Here is a 22,323-nt window from a genome sequence, read left to right as displayed (position 1 = left end):
TTAATTATTTGTTCACTGTTGGTATTTGTTTGTGCAATTGCAATTTCTCAAACACTTTGAACCATTGTTTGGATTAAATACCCTTTTCATGGCGGTCTCACCGCCATGAAAAGGGTGGCTGACAACAAACTTTTAATATGCTTGGCGGTGCCGCAGAGACATCAACAAGCATATTGTGGGATTGCGGATCTCTGGCGAGTTGTAATACGGCAGTCAGACCACTGGTATGGCGGTCCCCGACCACCCCCACACCTCCACCATGGGTTTGGCAGTCCTATGTACCGCCAAACTCATAATTAGGCCCTAAGGCTGCATAGACTTGACTCCACCTCATGCCCCTTTCATTCACCACCAGCCTGCCGCTTTATCTCACTCCTTCAGGTTACTTTTCATCACTAGTTTATTTATTTGTCACTTTTTTCTATTGTTCTCTTTATCCTTTGGATCGTTTTAAGGAGAAAGCTGACTGACCTTAGAATGGACTTGGCTTATTACACTGACAATGACCAGTCTCTGTTGACTGAAGTTCAGATTTACTATAAACTGGAAGCACAAGATTCCTGAATTATTGCTTATTACGGTGTACTACTAGCAAGCACCTAACGCTTTGCAATTACCCATCCTACCATTTGAATACTTTTGCACCTACAAAGATTTGCATGTTAATATTAACAAATCAAAGAGAAGATGGTTGATAGTAGAAAATCAGAAAAACGAAAATGTGGAACTTTGTGGGGACATGGCGTAGCACCAGCCAAGATCGTCGCATAATCTGTGAGCTCTACAGAGGACCTCTCACATCCGTCCTCTATCTGCTAATTATCTGCCCGACCCTGATGATTTGGGCACTTCAGGGTGCCCCAGGAGTGAAGAACATGCTTAGAGACAGAGCTGGATCAGAGAAAGTGATCTTCGGTGGTTGAGGGTGCCGAGACCAGCATACCGGAGAATGAGATCGGCAACCGCAAACTGAGACCTGTCCTGCACGGAGACCGGCGGTTTGGGCTGCTCCCTAGGTTGAAGCAGTTTTAGAGGCATTATTGGCTCCCTTCCCCCTTGGAGGTGAAGGCGGGTGGGGACATCGACAACACCACTGGGAGCCACTGCTGGGATTGAAACCTCCCCTTCCACCCCCTCACGGAGAAGAGCAAGAGAGAAAGGGGCAAAGACATCCAGAACTGATCCCTGGTGGGCTTGGAAACATCTGGATGCCCTGCGCGGGCCTTGAACATGGTAAGAGGGCCCAGCCACAAAGGAACGGCCTGTCGTAGTCTATCCAACACGGCCTAGGTGTCAACCAAGAGACGGTAACCCCTGCCTGGCCTGGATTGAAGACATACAGACAAGCAAAGAGTGACAATTGTAGATGAAGGTCAGTGGGGAACGGGATGCAATGGTGGAAAATGCAAAAATAGAGCAGCGGAAGCAGCGGGAATACTGCGGTAAAATTAATTGAAAAGTGAGCGCACAGCAGCCTGTGAGGAGACTGCCTGAACTCAGGGAAACAGGCCTCAGTAGTGTGAACCGAAGTAAGCGACTATTGATAAACTGGAAGCGGGACGTCCAGAGACCAATATCCGCTTGAAGCACAGTGCTAATACTGATATGCTCGTAGTGATAGACGAGTGAGGGGGTGCCCAAAGTGAGATTTATAGCGGTACAAAAGGGGGTGGTGATGGACGGAGCATCAGAACCAATCAAACACTCACACCCAGTCAAAAGATCTGGGTTTGATCCATCACCGTCTTTAGCCCACTCTGCCACCCCAGTTGAGACATGACTATATGCAAATCAGTCTGACCCTGTGCCTCATGGGAACAGTCCAGCCCGAACTTGTGGCAGGGTATGCTCAGACGTGAGTCCCTTGCTCACTTTGCCACTGGATTCAAGCAAGCCGGGCTGAAGACGGCTGGAATGCTAGAAACCGGTCCTCGGAAGCTTGTTTCTGGTCCAGGGAAGACATGGCTTGGCAGTTCGGGCTGGACTGTTCCCATGAGGCAGACTGATTTGCATATTAGCCATGTCTGAACTGGGGTGGCAGAGTGGGCTAAAGAACGGTGATGGATCAAACCCAGATATTTTGACTGGGTGTGAGTGTTTGATTGGCTCAGATGCTCCGTCCATCACCACCCCCTTTTGTACCAAAGTGAGATTGAAGCATAGGGGCCACAACATCCGTGTGCTTAAGGCAGCAGCTGGGGAAATATACCCCAAACCCCACCAACACAGCCACCATGCAACCAAAGGGGGAACCCACAGCCCAGACAAATAAACTGGATAAATATCCTGTGCCCAGACAAACGATGGTGGAAGAAGCAGCAATATCTGGAAACCAGGAAATGGTGGAGCCCTCGCTGGGGGCCGTACTGGCGGCAATTCATGACCTGGGAGAGACCCCCAAGTCTAAAATAGAGAAGGTCACCATAGAGGTAAACCTGCTCCTGGTAGCCACGAATAAAACCACGGAGAAAGTCGCGATAGCAGAAACTAACATTAGCAGTCTCAGATCTGCCACTCGAAAACTGGAAGAAAGAGTACAACAACTATAACACCAAAACAAAATAAGGGCTGCAAAGTTGGAGGACCAAGAGAGGAAGGCCCGCAGAAACAACATCAGGGACCCTCAATGGACCTCTTCCTGGAGGACCTAATCATCATTCAGCTGAAACCGAAGTGCCTCTGCTATTTCTTTTCCATTGAACAGGCCCACAGTACGCTGTCAAAACCAGGGGCCCCACCCAGAATCATCATAGCCAGACAGTAGAAGCCACTGCCACCAGCTTTAGGAATTGTCTGTCAGACGTAAAGGCATGGATGAACTCTCACTTCCTCAAACTTAACACCGAAAAAACGGAGGTGATTGAGTTTGGTCAAAAACCTTCCATCTGGAATGACCTATGGTGGCCTCCAGAAGCCGGTGCTTGTCCCACTCCGGCCAACAAGGTCAGAAACCTTGGTTTCATAACGGACAATGACCTCTCCTGCACAGCCCAAATCAACCAGGTCACTTCGTCCTGCTTCTTCACTCTGAAGGTCCTCCGAAAAATCCTGCCTTACATCCCCTTCACCCTGAGGAAAACAGTTGTGGGAGCTCTAATCATGTCTAGGGTAGATTACTGTAACGCCCTATACATAGGTGCCGGCGAAAAACAGCTTAACCGACTCCAGTCTATCCAAAACGCGGCGGCCAGAGTTCTGCTTAATCTCCCCAAATGACACCCTACCTCTAAAGCAATAGGCGAACTACATTGGCTCCCAGTCAGGAGAAGAATTCAATTCAAGGTCTTGTGCCTGGCCCACAAATCCCTATATGGGCAGACCTCCAAACAGCTCTCCAATCTTCTCTCACCCTATGCACCTGAGCGCCTACTTAGATCCAGCTCCCAAAATCTACTTCACATCCCTAGGATTAAGAGAGTCCGTTGGGGCGGCAGATCCTTCTTCCATCAAGTCCCAAAGCTCTGGAACAGTTTACCATCCTCACTACGTTCCGAAAAGTGTATAGCCAAGTTCAGAAGAGAGCTGAGGACCTGGCTCTTTGTGCTACCCTAACCCTGCTACATCTATCTCTCCGTCTCACAGCGCCAAGACGCCTCGGCATAAGAGCGCTCTAAAAATAACTCACTCACTCACTCATAGCCAGGGTACTAAACCATTGCAATGCTACAATAAGGTTCTTTCCTTATTTTACCCTGTTAGTGCAGTGCCAAAGACGTACCTTCGATGAGGTTAAGAGTGCATTGAGGGCGGAGAGTCTTAAATACATGATGTTGTTCCCGGCTAAGCTCAGAGTAATGGACGGTGGCAAATCGTGGTACTTCACAATGCCAGAAGAAGTGTGGGACTGGCTTGAAGAAGGAAGAGCAGCTGGGCCACAAAAGTGACAGGAATAGGAAAGGCGACAGCGCAGGGAATTGAGCAATGGCTCATACAGTGAACTGCAATAACCCACCTAGGATGGTTGATCTTCCCCTGGAGAACGTCCTCCTGGCCCACATCCAGTTGTCAAGTAAGGGGTGGGGAGGGCTTGAAATCTATAACTAGAATGAGTTTGATGACTTGAAATAATCACATTGGAAACTGGGCCTGACAGACATTGGGGAGAAATAAGCTATGAAGTAGCCCCAAGCATCTGACATGTAAGTGATGACCTCAAAAAGACAAAAGAATGGATATAAACTGAAATACCTAAGAAGTGGGGGGAGTGGGAGAGCCACAATTTAAACAGAGGAGGCAGTGCCAACTGACCCCATTAAGTAGTCATGGTTGAGTTTGGATGACAGGCGCTCTGCAAATTAGGGCAGTGGGTAGTTTTAGGCCTACAATGCAGGGTGGCAGCTTGGGGGAGGGGGTGTTAGCAATTGGGATTTTATTTAGCATTTGTTTGTTATGTGAGACCCATGATATGTTCGATTTGGCATTCGAGACACGAAAACACATGTTATATAATATCCAGACACAGAGGAACGGTGGGTGGGAGGGCTGAGGGGCAGAAAGGGGGGGTTACAGTTTCCCACAGATTAGGAATGGTATCCCGTTATACAACCACATTGACAGTCCTGACATGGAATTTCAATGGCTTAGGTATTAAAATCAGGCATACCGTGATTATACAGTACTATGTCGACAATCCCCCAACCTAGTATTACTTTAGGAGACGCATCTGCGAGGTATCCATTATTTAGCACTCAATCGATTTGGCTCCACTCTACTGGCCCACGTGGGATTCACATCGTACTTCAGAGGAATGGCGATTCTAGCTAAAGATGTGACCCCCTTCTTGCCGGGCCGCACTTGGAGTGACCCTGCAGGCAGACATGTGCCACCAACTGGGACATGGAAGGGTCGAACTCTTAATATATTTTCTATCTATGTACCACCAAAACTTCATGCTGAGACTCTTCCGAAGCTCAACAAAATACTGCTTGACATGTGCCAAGGAATCTTAATTCCGGCGAAGACGTGAATGCCACGAGGTCCTCGGATGTGGACAGAGGTACGATTTCTGGTAGAGCCACTGGGCCATAACCACTGGAAGCATTTGCAGAGGCGATGGGGCTAATAGACCTATAGAGGGTACACAATCCGAACACGAGGCAATATATGCACATTTTGGTAGCATATAGCAGTGGGTCCCACCTATACTTCATATTTACACAATGTGTATATGCGGGGCTGTTCAGAGAAGCGCGACATAGAGCCAGGGGCATATCGAACCATTCACTAGTAGAGCTGGTGCTCCAGGGCCCCATTCGGGATTATACTCTCCCACCACGTGTGCAACCCTGGCAATTTAAGGATAGTGAGTTAGCGGACCAATTATGGGAAAGAATGGAACAATATTTTTAAGAGAATACAGGGTCAGTCAATTCCCATTGTACCCTGTGGGAAGCATTTAAAGTAGTGAAAAGTGGCCATGTCCAGACATTGGCCGGGGGCAAGAGAAAAGAACGGCATGCTAAATATGATCAATTACAACAGGAAAAAGTAGCACTTGAGGAACAAATAGGACGAGTAGGGACACCGGACCCCACCCTAGGTCACAAGCTGTGACTCCGGCAACACAAACTCAAATAGCTGGAGGAAAACGCTGCCAGGTCCCACGCAATAGCCACATAGAGATGGCTGTATGACGTGGGAGACAAGGCAAACAAACTTATAGCGTGGTTGGAGAGGAGAGGCAGAGACCAAAATTGGGTTCTAGAAATACAGAAGCCTGATGGCTCTGTAGGCAAGTCCGGTAAGGCAGTTGCTGAAACGTTCGCAATGTACTATGAGGCTCTATACCAGTCGGTCACAGTCAGAACTGAAGATGACAGTGCCAAGTTGTTGAAGGACCTCCGTCTTCCGGAACTATCGATGGAAGATAGGGAAGACATCGATCAGGATCTGACAGTGGAAGAAATAGTGGGGGGGCCATCCGAGATTTACAGTTCAGAAAGGCGGCCGGACCAAATGAGCTACGCTGAACTATACAAGTGTGTGGCAGATAAAGTGGCTCAACCAATGCTAAATATGTTCCAAGCAGTGCTAGAAAGCAGAAGGCTACCAGAAGACCTGAGATCGGCCAACATAGTAGTTGTCCCTAAAAAGGGCAACCCCCCAGAGCTGTGTAGCTCATACAGACCCATTTCTTAACTTAATTTTGAAGCTAATGTTTTGGCAAATCAGATACATCCGATACTCTCTACAGTAATTCACTCCGACCAGTCGGGATTCATGCTGCATAGGAGCACCAGGATGAGCCTTCGGCGACTATACGGAGTTATGCATGAAATAGCAACCCGACCATGAAAGGCTGTGGTGGTACTCTCATTAGATGCCCGTATGGCATTCAATAGTATCGAAAGGCCATACCTCTTCGAGGTTCTAATGAGGCTGGTCTTCGGTCCGCGGTTTGGCACATGGGTCGGTCTCTTATACTGGGACCCGCTGACAAGAGTCTGGGTAAACGGGACAGTGTCCAGACCATTCACGTTATACCGGGGGACACAACAGGGGTGTCCTGTTCTTCTCTATGATTTTTGTAATGGCACTGGAGCCGCTAGCAGCGTGGGTGCACGGTAATTCTCTGGGTTATGGCATAAGTTTTTGGGCAGATGGGAGGAACGTATCTCTTTGTATGAGGACAACATTTTACTCTATGCTCATAAGCCCTGTCAGACATTACACAGACTCATTCACATATTACAGCTCTTTGGAAGCAATTCCGGTGACCAAATAAATTGGGACAAGTTACTGGTGTTCCCTTTGGCCGGAGTGCTCCCGCCCCTTAAGTCCGCCTGTGCGGCTTTGGTGCAACGGGAAGAATTAAAATATTTGGGCATTCAAATTACTAAGTTGGAAGACAACTTTATGGCCCTCAACCTGAACTCACAATTGGTGAGATTGCGGGACTATGTGGCTCATTGGCGATGGCTCCCAGTCTCATTAATGGGTCGGCCGGTCCTATTCAAAATGATGGCTCTCCCCCGCCTGCTATATGTGCTGCCAAAGACCCCGTATCTGGTCCCGTGTCCGGGCCGGACTGGGAACCAAAACCGGCCCTGGCAAAGTGCTCGGCCGGCCCTCCCCCCCTCCCTCCCCACTCGGGGGGGTTGGAGGTGCCGCCGAGCGCTTTGCCAGGGCCGGTTTTCGGCCGATTTTGTTGAAGGGTCGATTTTGCAGCTATGCTGCAAAAACGGCCCTGTAACAACATCGGCCCCCAGGGGCTCAAAACCGCCCCCCACCCTTGCGGCACACCGGGGGATTGCCCGGTGCCCGCTATGGCCAGTCCGGGCCTGTCCCGTGTACATTCTTTAGGGTGATTGAAGGAGAAATATGCAGCCTACTGTGGGAAGGAGGTAACCCGCGCATAGCACTGCGTAAATTGCAACAAGAGTTTTATGAGGGCGGACTGGCGGTTCTTGACATCAGAAGCTACTATCTGGCATCCCAAATTATCACTGTTAAGGACTGGGTTTTCACATCCTTGTCTGAGCCCACATATCGGGTAGAACGGCACATGATGGGGAGCGGTGGCCATCCGCCCGCACTATACTGCAGGAAATTTGGGAAATCTCCTCCAACACACACAGACAGTGGTGCAAAGTTGGTGAGAGGCCACATAGCTCTTGGGGTGGGAGGAAAAACGGACTGAACAGACACCACTCAGGGAAAGCAACCTGTTGAAGGAAGTGAAACACGTACAGGGTTTCATAAATGGAACCTCATTGGCATAGATAGCCTCAGAGAGATTTGGCGAAAGGGAACTGTGCTCACTTTTGAAGATTTACAAGTAGAATACCAGTTGGCTGATTCAAAGCAATCACGCTATCTCCAGTTAAGACATGCCCTGTGATGCCACATACCAGAAGAGGAAACATTACCCGAATAATCCTCACTGGAAGACAGATTATTGCTTGACCTTATGATAGATAAAGCTGCCTCTCTCAGGGAGGCATGGGAAACAAACTTGGGGCTCTTGGAGCATGAGGACTGCTGGGAGGCCATTCAGAGCCCCAGGGAATTCGCTATGCAAACAAGGTTCAAATTGGTCCAGCTCTGGATCTTGCATAGGTCATACGCCCCCAGAATGCACCAACATCGATTGGGTCGATGTGACACAGACCACTGCATCAGGGCTGCAGGGAAACCTTCTTTAAAACTATTTGGGCATGTCCCAAAATACAACGTTATTTGCCTGGGGTAACACAGATCATGGCCAGGGTGGTGAGACAGGTGGTTCTAGTGGAAGCAAAATGGCACCTCCTGGGAGTGAAGCGTGAAATAAACTGGCCTACACACACTAAAACTTGGTTCATGCTGGCTTCAGGGGTGGCTAAGAGAAACATTGAGAGAATGTGGGGAAACACTGGTATCTCTTAGATTAGGGGCTGGTAAAGAGACATAGATTGGTGCCAACAGGTAGAGAAAATGGTCTATGAAAGCAGAGGGTGCCCCACAAAAAGGTTTCAAAAGAGGAACAACGAAAATGTATTTATGTTGTGTTAACCCCTGCAGATTTTCTTTTATGTTTGGAATAGATTTGAGAAAGAATTCGGAAACCTGTTACAGTCATCAATTTACTGGATTTTCAGGAATACTAACCATTACTTACAGCATCAGTAAGGAAGACATAAATGCGCAATTGGATATTTAACTCTTTTCATTTTCATATCTCCATATAAACCCTATAGGGAATCCTTTCCACTGACACCCCATACCAGCTGGATGTATTCTCTTGCCCTTCCAATGCAGGAAACACAGTTACTCCAACTGTTTTTGGAGTAAATTAAAACGAGTTTCCATATTGCATGTGGTCGTGCGAAATGTTTTTGAATAGAAACAAATTCGCCTGGGCTTGTTCCATGCGTGTTGTTCGACTATCCTTTAGACTCCCGCTTTAGAGACCCAAACCTAAACTTACAATGACAGATTCCCGTCTCCATGAGTCCACATCATGATTTTCAGAATCAGACTGTGGAATTTAAAACTGAAAACGCTACACGTGGTGGTGTAAATACTTTTGTGGATCAAATCAAATTTTAGGAGTTTGTTGTGAAAGAGGGGACATGTGCTGATCATGTTATTCTTACTAGAAATCCTCATTTAGAGAGTTTAATAATGCCAAAACTGCTTTAAAAAGTGCCATTTAGAACACTGGATTGTTGAGTGCTCCACTGAAGACAAAGGAGTAGCTCTGGGCCAATAAAGACTGATACAAGCCTTGTGCTCTATTTCAACATTCCAATGTTTGTATTTCGGTTTCTCCTACTTTAATTAAAAGCATTCTACTCTCAGTTTGACCTTAGGACGAAGGAGAATATGTTTTGCTGTGAAATATGTAAGTTTCAACTGGCTATAGAGGCAGGGGTGGCTACAGGAAATTCAGCCTCCCCCCAATAAATTGATAGGTATAGCCTTCCTGATCAACTGTAGATATCTTCTGAAGCATGCTGATGACATCTAGCTCCATTTAGCTGAGAATGAGTGAGATATTCTGTTCCTAACGGAAAGCTGGTTGAAGGAATGGACTAACCCCGGCCTGATGCTAGCTATCCCTTCGAATTTCGGATAGTCTGTGCCAAGCGAGGGGTAACAGGATTGGTGGCGGGGTTGCTGATGTGTTAAAAGACTTGGATCCTATTGGGAATATCGAGGCCCTAACCTTCTGCATTAGGACCGCCCCCACTTCCTCCATGGCTGGGTTACTACCATAGAGACCTCCAGACTGTCCATTTGGCTATTTATCTGAGCTCAGCGATATTATCTCCAGCTTTCTACACTGTATGCTAATTTAACAATCCTAGGAGGTTTTAAACTTCATGTGGATGACCATAGCTGTGCCGAAACTACCCAGTTTGTGGAAATAATAGAGGGCCTTAACCTCATGCAATTGATTACCAAACCCACTTATAGGGCAGGCCACATGCTAGATCTGATTTTTTCTAACAATCAGAATCTTTGAGTGGGATTTCCCCTATTTTTGACTTGGACTGATCACTTTTTGGTACTCTTAATTCAGAATCTAGACTATCATTACCCAGGACAATTGAAGTAACGGAAATATATTTGTGGTTAGTCTTTAAAGAGGTCCTCAGGCCGGCACTCTCATAAACCATGCCACAGATGTAAGGTACCCCGGACAACGGCTCAAATCGCTTTAATGCATGGGTCATGAACGCCCTAGATATAGTTGCCCCGCTCATGCTCTAAACGTTCTACCCCTTGGTTTTCTAAGGAACTAAGAATGGTGAAGAATCATAGTAGGAAGATGGAAAGGACCTGGAGAAAGTTCTATAATTTAGAAGACAAAGGCCTCTACTAAAAAGCCTTGAAAAAAATCTATTGGCTGAAGTGATGCAGATGAGAGAATCTTTTGCTAATTGCATTACGACTTTAGACAGCTCCACCAAAGAAATCTTTAATATTGTGGAATCTTTTATAAATCTTACAGTGTTAGACAGCCCGTTTCTTCCCTCTCTTGCTCTATCAGACTTTTTGAGAAAAAGATCTTAAAGATCTGCTCCACTTTTCCACCAATAGTGGACCCCTCCACTCACCAGCAGATCCCTGACTTACACATATAGTGGTTCATTTATGAGCCCTTGCGTCACTTTTGCACCACTGGTGCATCACTTTTTGTCACGCACCAGCAGTGTAAAAAATGTGCCTTGTTGCGCCATATTTACAAAGTGACGCATCTAGGTAGATGCGTCACTTTGTAAACCCCTGCGCTACATTATACCTGGGCCAGGTATAATGTATGCAGGGGGGGTGTTCCCACGCAAGAAAGGGTCGTAGAAGTGACGCAGTGAAATCTACCAGATTTCACTGCGCCACTTTCTAGGACTCAAAAGCGTCAAAATTTTCGCGAGACGCAAGCCCTTTCACATGGGGCTTGCGTCTGGCGTCAATGTAGGAGTCACTGCAGGAACTTCTGAATGTAAATCGGGCTCCCCGGGTGATCCTTGCCCAGCCTGCTTTTTTAGTATGCTGGTGCACTGACTAAACCCTCCACTAAATCAGATCTGGAATGCCTCCTTGAAAGCAGGCATTTATCCTGAGGTATGGAAGCAAGTGTTCCTGCTTTCTTTATTAGAGAAACCTGAGGCCTCTCAAATGGTGCTCAGCAATTTTAGACCTATCTCCTTGCTCCCAGCCACTGCTGAAATTTTAGAGAAGGTGGTCCATTAGTAACTGACTGGCTTTATTAAATCTAATTGACTCCTACATGATTCCCAGTCGGGTTTCAGAACTGGTTACAGTACAGAAACTGCTCTCTTGGAAATCTCCGAATCTGGTTGAGAGTCTGTAGACCAAGGGCATCTGTCATGCTGGTGCTCGTAAACTTATCAGCAGCATTCGATACTGCGGCACGTCCCATTCTGCTCAGGAATCTGAATCAGGTGGGTGTGTGCAGAACAGCTCTTGAAGAATCACTCTCAACAAGTGTTTCTTTGCCCTTTTTTATCTGCACAGAAACCTTTGGTGTGCGGGTCACGGCAGGGATCGGCATTCAGCCCTCTGCTCTTTAACATCTACCTTGCCCCATTGGCTACCCTTATTGAATCTTGGGGTGTAAAGGTTGTTTCTTATGAGGACGATACACAGCTAGTGTTCTCTTTTAAAGAACACTTGTGGCAGCCTTTCTCAATTTTAAGGACTGTTTAAAAAATATCTCGGAATGGATGAATGAGAACTGCCTGAAATTGAATGCTGATAAGACGGAAGTTCTGTTTTTTGTCAGGGTTATCCCCCTCTGTCTAACCTCTGGTGGCCACCAGAGATTAATCCACCGCCAATCCCATCAAAGTCTATCAGAAACTTGGGAATTAGGCTGGATAAGGACCCATCATTCAACGCACAGGTGCAACATATTTCCTCTTTGTGTTTCTGGAAAATGAGATCTATTCAGAAATTCATACCCTTCTTGCTGGAGGAACACCGGAAAGCAACTGTGCATGATTTGGTGACCTTACAATTGGATGACGCTAATAGCTTGTACTCAGAGGTGCCTGCTTACTTGATCCATAGGCTACAAAATTACACTACAAGATTGATTAGGTGGGTACCTTTCCGCCACCATATCTCCCCTCTCTTGAGACAGCTGCATTGGCTTCCAGTAATTAGTAGAAAGGAGTTCAAGTCGTTAATCCTGGTGTTTAGAGTCACTAGAGATCTGGGCCCTAGGTACCTTAGGCAGAGGTTGCATCTATATCATCAAGATCGTGTCTTGAGATCCAACCACTTGCAGCTTTTACAGGTTCCAAGATTCTGCAAAGCCCGGAAAGGTAGCAGGTCTTTTGCAGTAAAAACAGAAAAACTCTTGAACTCTTTGCCGGTCAACCTTCACCGGATGGAATCAGAATTAGAATTCAGGAAAGCACTAAAAACCTTGCTCTTCATTCAGACATAATGGCCAAATGACCCTCACTTGAGCCTTCTGCGAGTGCTGGGATGATGATGATAAAAAATGTATAAAGCGCGACAAATACCCTGGTGTGTCTAGGCATTGCCTTTCAACCAATCAGTAGAAACAAGGAAGTAAACAATTAGACCGCGTACAGCCAAGTTTTAAGGCCCTTCATACATTTAAAGAGACTATGTTCTTTTCTCAACGTGATAGGCAAGGAATTCCAAAGGCTAGCCGTTGTGGCCGAAAAGCTCTTACCTCCATCTCACCTTGCTGACTCTGGGAACAGTAAGGTTTCTCAGTTTGGCCGATTTGAGGGCTCTGGCAGGAGTGTAAGGCTTAAGGAATTTCATCAGCTGTAATGGCCCCATGTTGTTAAAAGATTTACCAGTAATACATAAAGATTTAAATTGGATCCTCTTAGCTACAGGCAGCCAGTGTAGTCTGACCAAAGCTGAGGAGACTGATTAAAATTTAGAGATGCCCAACAGTGATCTTTCTGCTGCATTCTGGGCGATTTGAAGTTTGTTGATGCTACGTCATGGAGCACTGGAAAAGAGGGCATTACAATAGTCCAGTCTGGAGGAAATCAGCACTGATACCACTGCCTTCCTTAGATCGATAGGTATTGCAGGGAGAAGTTTCCTCAATTTTTTCAGCATAAAGAAGCATGCAGAGGTGGCCAAGTTAATTTGTGCTTCAAAGGACAGTTTAGTGTCAAACAAGACACCACCATTTTTTGCTTTAGGCACTGGCTTGGGCAACGGGCCCAATTGGTCCAGCCACCAACTGTTTGTCCAGAATGAGGGATTGTTCCACAGCAGCAAAACTTCAGTTTTGGAGGAGTTCAATTTCAGACAGTTGTCTGACATCCACTTTGCAATATGGCTCATACAGTCGTAAAACCTAGTAGCGGTCTGGCTAGCAGAGCTGCTCACCGAGAAGACAATCTGTGTGTCATCCGCATACGACACAAGGGCACAGACATAGCTTCTAACTAGACTAGCCAGAGGGGTGACATAGAGGTTAAAGAGTGTTGGGCTCAGGGAAGATCCCTGAGGAACCCCACAAGGCAACCTAAAGGGGGATAATACCATGTTTCCCATAGCCACTTCCTGAACGTGCTCAGACAGGAAGGAGCTTAACAGGGATAGTGCCTTACCCCTGATCCCGATGGTGCTCAACTGGTCCCGCAGCAGCCCGTGATTGACAGTATCAAAGGCTGCTGACAGGTCCAGGAGGACCAGCGCTGCGTTCCCCCCAGTGTCTAGTATCAGGCTGAGCTCCTCTGTTGCCCTGAGGAGAGCCAACTCTGTGCTGGTCTGAGCACGAAATCGAATTTTAGATGGATCCAGGATAGCATTGTCATTGATAAAAATGGAGAGTTCAGTGTTTAATGCTTTTTCAATTACTTTTGCGGGAAATGAAAGTCTTGAGGTTGGTCTATAATTGAGCGGCTCCTTAACATCCAGATTAGGTTTCTTTAATAATGGAAGTATGGAGGCTTTCTTCCATTCAGTTGGAACATTTCCTGTTGTGAACATTGAGTTAAAAATAGCGGTTAAAGGAATGGCTATAATCTCTGGTGAAATAAGCAAAATTTTGGGAGGGCATGGATCTAATGGAGAGCCAGATTTAGTAGCAGCAATGAGTTCAGAGGTTTGTTCCACTGTCAATGTATTAAAGTGGAAAAGTGTCGGGGCTTTTTCAACCGGAGCTTGTAAATTATCAGATAGAACTGATTGATTCTTGTCAAGCTCGTCCGGTGTTTGAACTGGGCATTTATTCTGCTGTGCAAACAAGTCAAAGACAGCCATGACCTTGTGTTGGAAGGATTCTGCTAATGAGTTGCAAAACTCCTGGCTAATACTAGTTTTTAGGATTTTTTTTGCGGAAGGGATATGTCAAATAAGATAGCCTTATGATCTGACCAGATCAACGGCAGAACTCCAGTCCAACTCAGCAGGGGGTTATTTGAGAAAATACCATCCAAGCAGTGTCCACCGTTATGTGTTGGGCCCTTGACAAGTTGGCACATTTCTGCTCTATTCATTTGATCTAAGAGTGATTTGGTATCAGGGTCGGCAGATTTTTCTAGATGGAAATTAAAATCCCCTAGCATCGTGAAGTTGGGGTGTTCTGCTTTGTGAGCTAACATGGTGCCTAAATTATCTAAGAAGGCGACCTTGGATTTGGGCGGGTGATAGAGTAAGATTCCATTAAATGAGTGTTGGCCAAGCAGTTCAATTTTAAAAGCAAATGCTTCACAGTCTTTATTATACATATTAATTTTTATACAAGACTTGGAGCTGGATTTGAGAATAAGAGCAATGCCCCCACCTTTCTTCCCTACCCGGTCCATTCTGTACGTTTTGTACCCAGCAGGTAAGGCCAGTACTAGATCCGGGTCTGTAGAGGCGTCTTCCCAGGTCTCCGTAACAAATGCTATATCTATTTGTTTGGTCTCCACATACTCTGGAAACGCAAAGGTGTTCCTAATTTATGACATCACATTGATCAAAACACAAGAAACTCCTCTGAGGTGTGCCTTATTGACAATGTGGGTATGGGTGGTTAATGAAGTGTGCAGGGTTGTTAGGCCACAGTTCATGCATTGCACTCCACGCTGAGCTTTGTGCAGCTCAATGCGCGGTTCAGTACAGGTTTTACCTAGCCATTGCAGTTTGGTAAGAATATCTCGACTATACTGTATTTTAGGCTTCATCCTGAAAGCATCTGAGAGCCTCTGTGAAGGTAGCTGTGCGCTTAAGAAATAGCCATTACCTACTTACTTGAATTGAAAAAATCTCACCACTTCCTTCAAGTTTTTACTATTATGCCAAAAGATATCATTATTCTTCCCTTGCCTAACCAACACCCTCATTGGACAAATACTTCTAAGGTGGTTTACACCTAGATAAGAGGGCAATGTTGAGATGACAGGGGGACAAGATGTCTCGCTCCCATCCGTGCTGCTACAGAGCTAGCATGCTTCATAGGCAGTTTACAAACTAAGAACTCCCTTCTTTCTGGTCTGAACTAGTTGTCTACAGTGGTTATTAAAAAAAAAAACTTACGTTCAGTGTCCTACCATATGCTGGGGTTGCCAAATACCATAGGAGAATAGTTATGACTCCACTTCATGCATCTTTCTTCCATCACTTTACACTTCCTGTCTCTTCACTCAGTTTTTTTCATCCCTGCTTTCTCCCTTTTACACCATTTCACTACGTGCATGTCTATGGCTTTTCTCTCGCTTGCTCTGGGTCAAAGTCTACTGATAAAAAAAGCAACGGTCCCCCAAAATGAGGGCACGTCAGGGAAAACGAAACTTGAGGGCCCCCCTTTCAAGTATGTGGAAGCCCCCGCTATCCCTAGACAGCCTTCCAGGGTTAAGATGACGGGTACAGAATGGATCTCCCTCAGGATCGGGGCTTGTCTGCACCCTGCATTGTAGGGACAGTGAGGCCTGCGGTACACGCCCTTTAGTGCAGTGCTACCCCAGCAGGCAATACCAGTGGTTCGAATGGACTGTACATTCCTAAAATAGAAAGTTTACTCATCACTCATCACTCATTCCTTACAAGAGAGATTTAGGAAACACAACCTTCCTAATTCAACATGCCGAGCATAGCATTTCACCCTCCCTATTCTGTCAAACTTATTTTCTTTACCCAAAGCAACCCTAATCTTAAAGGCATTACGCACACGAGTCATTAATTGCTATTGTATGTTTTAATTGCCTTTCTTAAAGCCTCATGCCTCTGTAATTAGAGGCGGTGCAATTACGAGGCACTTTGCAGCAGTGACAGCGAAGGCCCTGCAGCCTAAGACACGGCTTGTCCCGCTCCACTTACATCATAGTCACGTTTGAAGAGACGGCAGGCACGGAGTGCAGATTGGCACCGTCACAGTCCAGCTCCAGACCGCGGCACAAACACTCTGCTGGCACCAGACCGAGCACTGAACAAGGAGTAGAGCGGATTGTCCGAGGCAGAGAAAATAGAAAACAGAAAAGAATTACTACCATAGAGAAACGCAGTGATCGAATCTGACATTGCACACTCTCCTATTCGTTTCTTCACATAACAGCATTAAGCAGACAATTATAAATGTGGTCTTCTGTGAAGATAATAAAAAGAACAATGCAGATCAGTGGTGTAGCAAGGGGAGGGGCTAGGGGGGGGTGCGGTCTTCACCAGGCGGCACAATTTTTTGGGGCTGCGGCCTCCCACTGCTCTTACCTGCTGTCTCGAAGCCGGCAATCGCTGCGGAATCTCGCCAGCAACCCCCCACCATTAACAAAGCCAAAGGACTGGCAGCAAACACAAGAGCAGTTGGCTTTGCAAATGCTTGCCGATGAGTGATTTACCAATAGAAAGAAAAACTGCGTGCATGTGGAGAGAGTGACAGAAGATGGCGGCTGTTGGAAAATGTCACTTTCTGCAGGGTCACCAACAAATGTTTTGTCTTCCTCCTCCCCTTTTTCTGACCTTGTTTTTGTTGGCCTTAGGACTCTGAGCACATTTCCACTGCTAACCAGTTTTAAAGTGCATGTGCTCACTCCTCTTAACATGATTATTTTGACTCCTACTAAATTGACATACTTAGTTTACTTATAAGCCCCTAGTAAAGTGGTACTACATGCGCCCAAGGCCTGTGCATTAAATGCTACTAGCGGGCTTACAGCACTGATTGTGCCACCCACTAAAGTAGCCCGTTACCATTGTCTCAGGCCTGCCATTACAGAGCTCATATGTGCAGTTAAACTGCCATGCCCTCTGGCAAATACACCTTTTACCTGGCCCAGACCTTCTCTTTTTATACATATAACATGCACGTTCTCTTTTTATACATATAACATGCACTTTACGCACTTTGTGGAACTTAATGTACCTTTTAAATTAATGTATATATCAAATGTTTTTATTTGTTTTTATGAATTTGTATGCTTTTGTGATTTTAAATGACTAAAATTGAATAAGGCTCATTTGAATTGAATATACATATAAGTCACCCCTAAGGTAGGCCCTGCCAGAGTGCAGGGCCTACCTTAGGGGTGACTTAGGGTGTGTGGGACATGTACTTTTAAGTTTTGCATGTCTTAGTGGTGAAAAACTCTCAAATTAGTTTTTTTCACAGCTGCAAGGCCTGCCTCTCACATAGGATGACATTGCAGTTGCATTTTACATTTCATAAGTGTACTTCTGTTGAAAAACGAGGCAGCATCTGTAAGGCCTGCACAAATAACATCCTACATTTGTCCTTCACTGGTAACCAAACACCCAATTGTAGCGCCTGACTCTAAGGGGGTAGCGTTGCAGAGCAGTCTGAGGCTTACTCAAGGGAGGTGGTGTGGGCTCGTAATCGCCATTTGCAGGTGCGCAGAAATAACGCTCAATAATTGATTGTCCAGTCTGTACTTTGCTTTATAAAAGTAAAAGTACATTTATTAAACACACACACTGCTCAATACTAGGCACCAATTTACAAATGTAAATAAGCTGTTGAAATTACTTTGTGACATTGCATAGCATCTCCACCCCTCCCGTAGGGAAGTGGGGTCTAGTACCACCACTCCCATGTATGCACATCATCTTGCCCCCAATGCAGTTAGTTGAACATAACCTGGAGCGAGGGCCCTGCACACTGGCACCATCCCAGTGGCGACCGCCTCCCATTATCCCAACAAGCATTTAAAATAGGCAACCCTGCCCACAAACCTGACTGAGCATTTCCTACTGACCATGAAGTATACACCTCTACATCTTAAGGGCTAGCAGTCTGGGTTCTTCACCTAAGCGCAGCAGCAAGAATACATGTTTAAGCATCACATCCCTGACACATTGTGGATCATTAGAATGCATTGCAATTACAGCCCCTTAAAGGCATCACAGATGAAATCACAGGATTACGCATATACAGCCAGACACCCTAGCAGGAGTGTCTGTCTGGCAACAGAACCCCACTTTGCTTATGACTTCACCTTTATCAAGTACTTCATATTAGACAAGTGAACTTCAGACCCTCTGAAAGAAATAATATTAGTAAATGCACTACGAGTGCAATTACACCTCAGCCCTTCATCCCTTGGCGCACTTCTCAATCCTTCTCCAGCTGTAGAACACAAGGTCTAGCCCAAGAGGAGTTAAAATGCTGGCTGAGCCCTTGAGGGGTTATTCTTCTCAAGTCCCCATGAGACTTAGAGAGGGACTTTTTCTTTTCGTGCTGGGGGAAGCTTCATTCTCCTGCAGCTCCCCCTGCACCCTTGCACAAATTTGGTGGTGACCCCGTTCTCCTGGGGCCACAACAAGCAGAGAAAAAGCTGGTTTGCCCTTGCAGGCCGGTCCTGGCTTACATGGCATTATGGGAATTCCTGCATATTATAGAAGCAGCTCCCCCGCTGCTTTGGGGAGAGCTATGGTCCTGCTGCCGGTGGCTTCGCTGCATCTTCTGCCCTTGATGGGGGGCTCAGTCCCACCCGTACCCCCAGGTAAGGAACAGCGGCTCGGGGAACCCACCCCGGCCGCTTCTGCTGCTTGTTGTGGGCCCAGTCCCACTCTGGGCCCTGGCTCCTCCTCTTGACCTTGGGGGGCCCGGTCCCACCCGGAGTCCCCACACCACTCCATTGGTGGGCAGCCCGGGGAACCCACCCCCGGCTGCCCCTGCCAGCTCCCTGCTCGGCCAGCACCCTCGAGTGCTGCTGCGGGAGCCGGCTCCTCTATTCAGGTCTGCCCGCTCCGGAGGGCAGACACGGGGAATCGGGAAGTCCGTCCGGACCTCGGGGGATTGTCACAGCACTCCCCCGCCGTCTTAGAGCTGCAGCGGGGCCCGGAGTTGGGATCCCGGGCCGCCAGCTAGTCTTCACGGTAGGGCGCGACGGTGCCCCCGACTTGCGCCCCCTTTTCTTTTGGGGCCCAGAGATGGGGTCCTGGGCCCCTGGTCCGCGTTCACGGGGGGACGCAGGGGCGCCCCCCAACTTCTGCCTTCACATTGGGGGCCAGGGTGGGATCCTGGCACCCCACTTGCCAGGTTTCAGGAGAGCGCGACAGTGCTCTCCAGCTCTTGCACCTGCCACGAGGGGGGTTGCGCAACAGCCCGCTCCCCTCCTCTTCAGTCTCAGTCTCCGCTGCACCAGCATTTTCACGAGGAGTGTGATGGCGCTCCCCGGCTTCAGCGGGGCTCGGACTTGGGATCCCGGGCCCCATTCCCAGAGGGGGTGCTATGGCGCTCCCCTGCCTCCAGTTTCGGTGGGGGCCAGGATGGGCTCCTGGCACCCTGTGGGGGCATTTTCACGCTCCCTGACTTTTCTTCTTGTGGGCCAGCCCCCGGGTACATGACCCACCCCGGGGATACACCCTAGACCGGCGGCAGAGTCTCAAACGCTTTGTTGTCGGTCCCTCTAGAGGTCAAAGATCGCCTACCTTCTGGGGGGCGTATCTCGGCCCCCAGGGGTCCAATCTTCACGATATTGGCCTCTTCTTGCTCCTGGTGGCACTCCTCAGCCCCTGGGAGCATGCTCCTTTGCCCTTCGGGTGTCTGAGAGGTGGGGATTCAGCAGGGAGCTGTCTTCACTGGCTCCCTGCGCCAACCTTTTGCCTGATCCTCCTGGGCCTCTCTTCTCCCTGCGCAGAGGCCCCTTCTTCTGCGCACTGATACTGGACTCTTCTGCTGGAGCTGTTCAGGATCCTGGGGGCAGTCAGGGGTTTCCTCCTTCCAACTGCCCATTGCCCTAGGCTCCAGCACCTTCTCCATCAGCAGACCACCCCCCAGAAAGAGCTTCTCTTCCTGTGCAAGCACTTTTTAAAAGTTGAGTAGGGGCTGGCAGGAAGTCTCTGTTTGTCCTATCAAACAGCGACACATCACTTCACTGCCCCTGCTCCCTCCTTCCTGCCCAGCCTCTGGGTTTGTTAAAAATGGTGGTGTCCAGGGACTCCGGCCACATGGTCTCTGAAAAAACCCCTTCCCCCCTCTCTGCCTTCCCTCCTTGGTGCCGCCTGGCACCCAGTGATAGCTGCTAATGGATGAGCCTATAGCCCCACACATCTTCTCTTCGTGGAGAGGAGGCCTTAGCTTGTGTACGAAAGGTTATCAATGCACCCTGCTGAGGTCAGCCCTCAGCGAGGCCCTGGGTATGGCTGACTCAGAGCAATGTTACATTTCTGGATGGCCCAAAAGCAGTACAAATATGACTTTGGACTCTGCAGAATACTTCTTCTCACATCTGTTACAGTGGACTTAGTGCGTGTTTGGAATCTGTAGGCCTTAGGAAAGTAAAACTAGCACATGTGCTCCCTATCCCCATAAGAGAATAATGGAATACACACTGTAAAGCACACTGACTTTTCCTGGCATGTTCCTTCCCACCGTATAAAGCCTATTTCATGTCACCACCCCATTCTGAATAAGTCTTGCCACACCAGTCTATCTGCCCTGCTCCTTGGCTGCGCAGGCTGGGAAAAACTGAACAATTAGGTGCTCAAAAAGCGAAAAATCTGGGCAGCCCATAGTGTCAGAACCACCTTCTAACAACTTCCCAATTGGGAAGAAATTAACCCTTTGACTTTGGTGTCTCTGGAATCACAATTTAAAATCCAAACTTATGGTGAAGTTGGATTTGAAAATGCAATTCTGAAAATTCCACTTTTGGAAAGTTGGCATATTCTTGCTTTAGCATTTGATAATCGTAGCCTGTCTCTGATCACATGACTGGGTGTAGTTGTCAGTTGGACTTTGTGTATACCTCCTGGACACCCATGGACAGTGGGAGCTTAGGTGCGTCTCAATGGGCCATCTCTGGAAGGATGGGCAGGAGGAGCTGGCACAGCCTCACTTACACCTAAATAGGCTAAGTCCTGTCCACACAAAAAGAGCTGCATACCCCCCTATAATGAGTTTGGAGACATGGCAGGAAGGGAGAAGGTATGTTCACTTCAAAGGCATGTCTTTGAAGTCTTCCCCACTTCAAAGGCCCCACTGGGTATAAGTACTGGACCTCAGACACCACCACTTCAGTACACTTCTGGACCTGTGGATACAATGCCATGAAGAAGTGCTTTTGTGCTGCTGAAGGACTGCCACTCTGCAGAACTACTGCTTTGCTGTGCTGACCTGCTGCCTGCTGCCCTCTTGCCTGGGTGAGAAGGACTGGACCTGCATCTGTTGACCCTGGAGTGACTTCAAGGGCTAGCTGGCTGGCTTCCTGATCTGAAGACTCATGTACATACCAGCCTTCTAACAACCTTGCATCCACACCTGAATTCTGCAATCTGTGAGGCTGCCCTGTCACGTGGTGCCACCACACTCCTGTACCCTTGGATGTGGGCCTAAGCTGCTCTGCTAGCCTGTGGATCAAGCTGAACCCACTCTTCTCCTCTGCTGTATGGTGCAAACCTGAGCAGAATCACCACATTGCTGTCACTGAGTAGATTGGGCTTGTTGCAAAGACACGCATTGCTGTTGCAACCCTTATCGCCTTCGGAAACACTGCTGCATGATGCTTCCCCAGCGCAGGCCCTCGTATCTCTCACCGATAGCAGCCTCAATGACAATGCTGGACTCGCATTCCAGCCTGCAGCACTTCAACGCATTGGCATTACTGTGCATCATATCCTCAGTACCGGACTTCGCAAAAAAGTCATGTCAAGAGGATCCTCCTCGTTGACGCAACAGGACCTTTCACTGCAGCCTTGCCGCATCTCGGAACTGACGTATCGCATCTCATCGGCTGAGCAATCCATTTTCTAAACGGATCCATGCAATGTTCCGCAAACAGCTTGAAAGATATTTTCGCTCAGCAGCCTTAACTGAGTCCCGGTAGCCGGCCTACGCTCCATCGCGGTCAGCCTTAACTTGTCACTTTGTCCCAGTCCGGCGCAACCAGATATGCTTTCCGCTTTTTGGTGCTTTTTTACCAAACATTTTAA

At 47.7% G+C, this 22,323-nt stretch overlaps 1 protein-coding gene across 1 annotated transcript in view; it reads right to left on the bottom strand.

Moving 5' to 3' along the window:
• RXFP1 (relaxin family peptide receptor 1) overlaps nucleotides 1-22,323 on the bottom strand; it is a 1,193,379-nt gene that overhangs the window by 407,877 nt on the left and 763,179 nt on the right. Inside the window, exon 4 of the mRNA XM_078677666.1 lies at nucleotides 16,255-16,360. Within this exon, the coding sequence (XP_078533792.1) occupies nucleotides 16,255-16,360 (106 nt within the window). The remainder of the gene's footprint in view (nucleotides 1-16,254; nucleotides 16,361-22,323) is intronic.

The sequence above is a fragment of the Lissotriton helveticus genome, chromosome 2_1 (genome assembly GCF_964261635.1).
Source record: "Lissotriton helveticus chromosome 2_1, aLisHel1.1, whole genome shotgun sequence".
In the NCBI taxonomy this organism is placed as follows: Eukaryota; Metazoa; Chordata; class Amphibia; order Caudata; family Salamandridae; genus Lissotriton; species Lissotriton helveticus.
The sequence above is the reverse complement of the archived record's forward strand: the minus strand, read 5'-3'. Positions and strand labels throughout refer to the sequence as shown.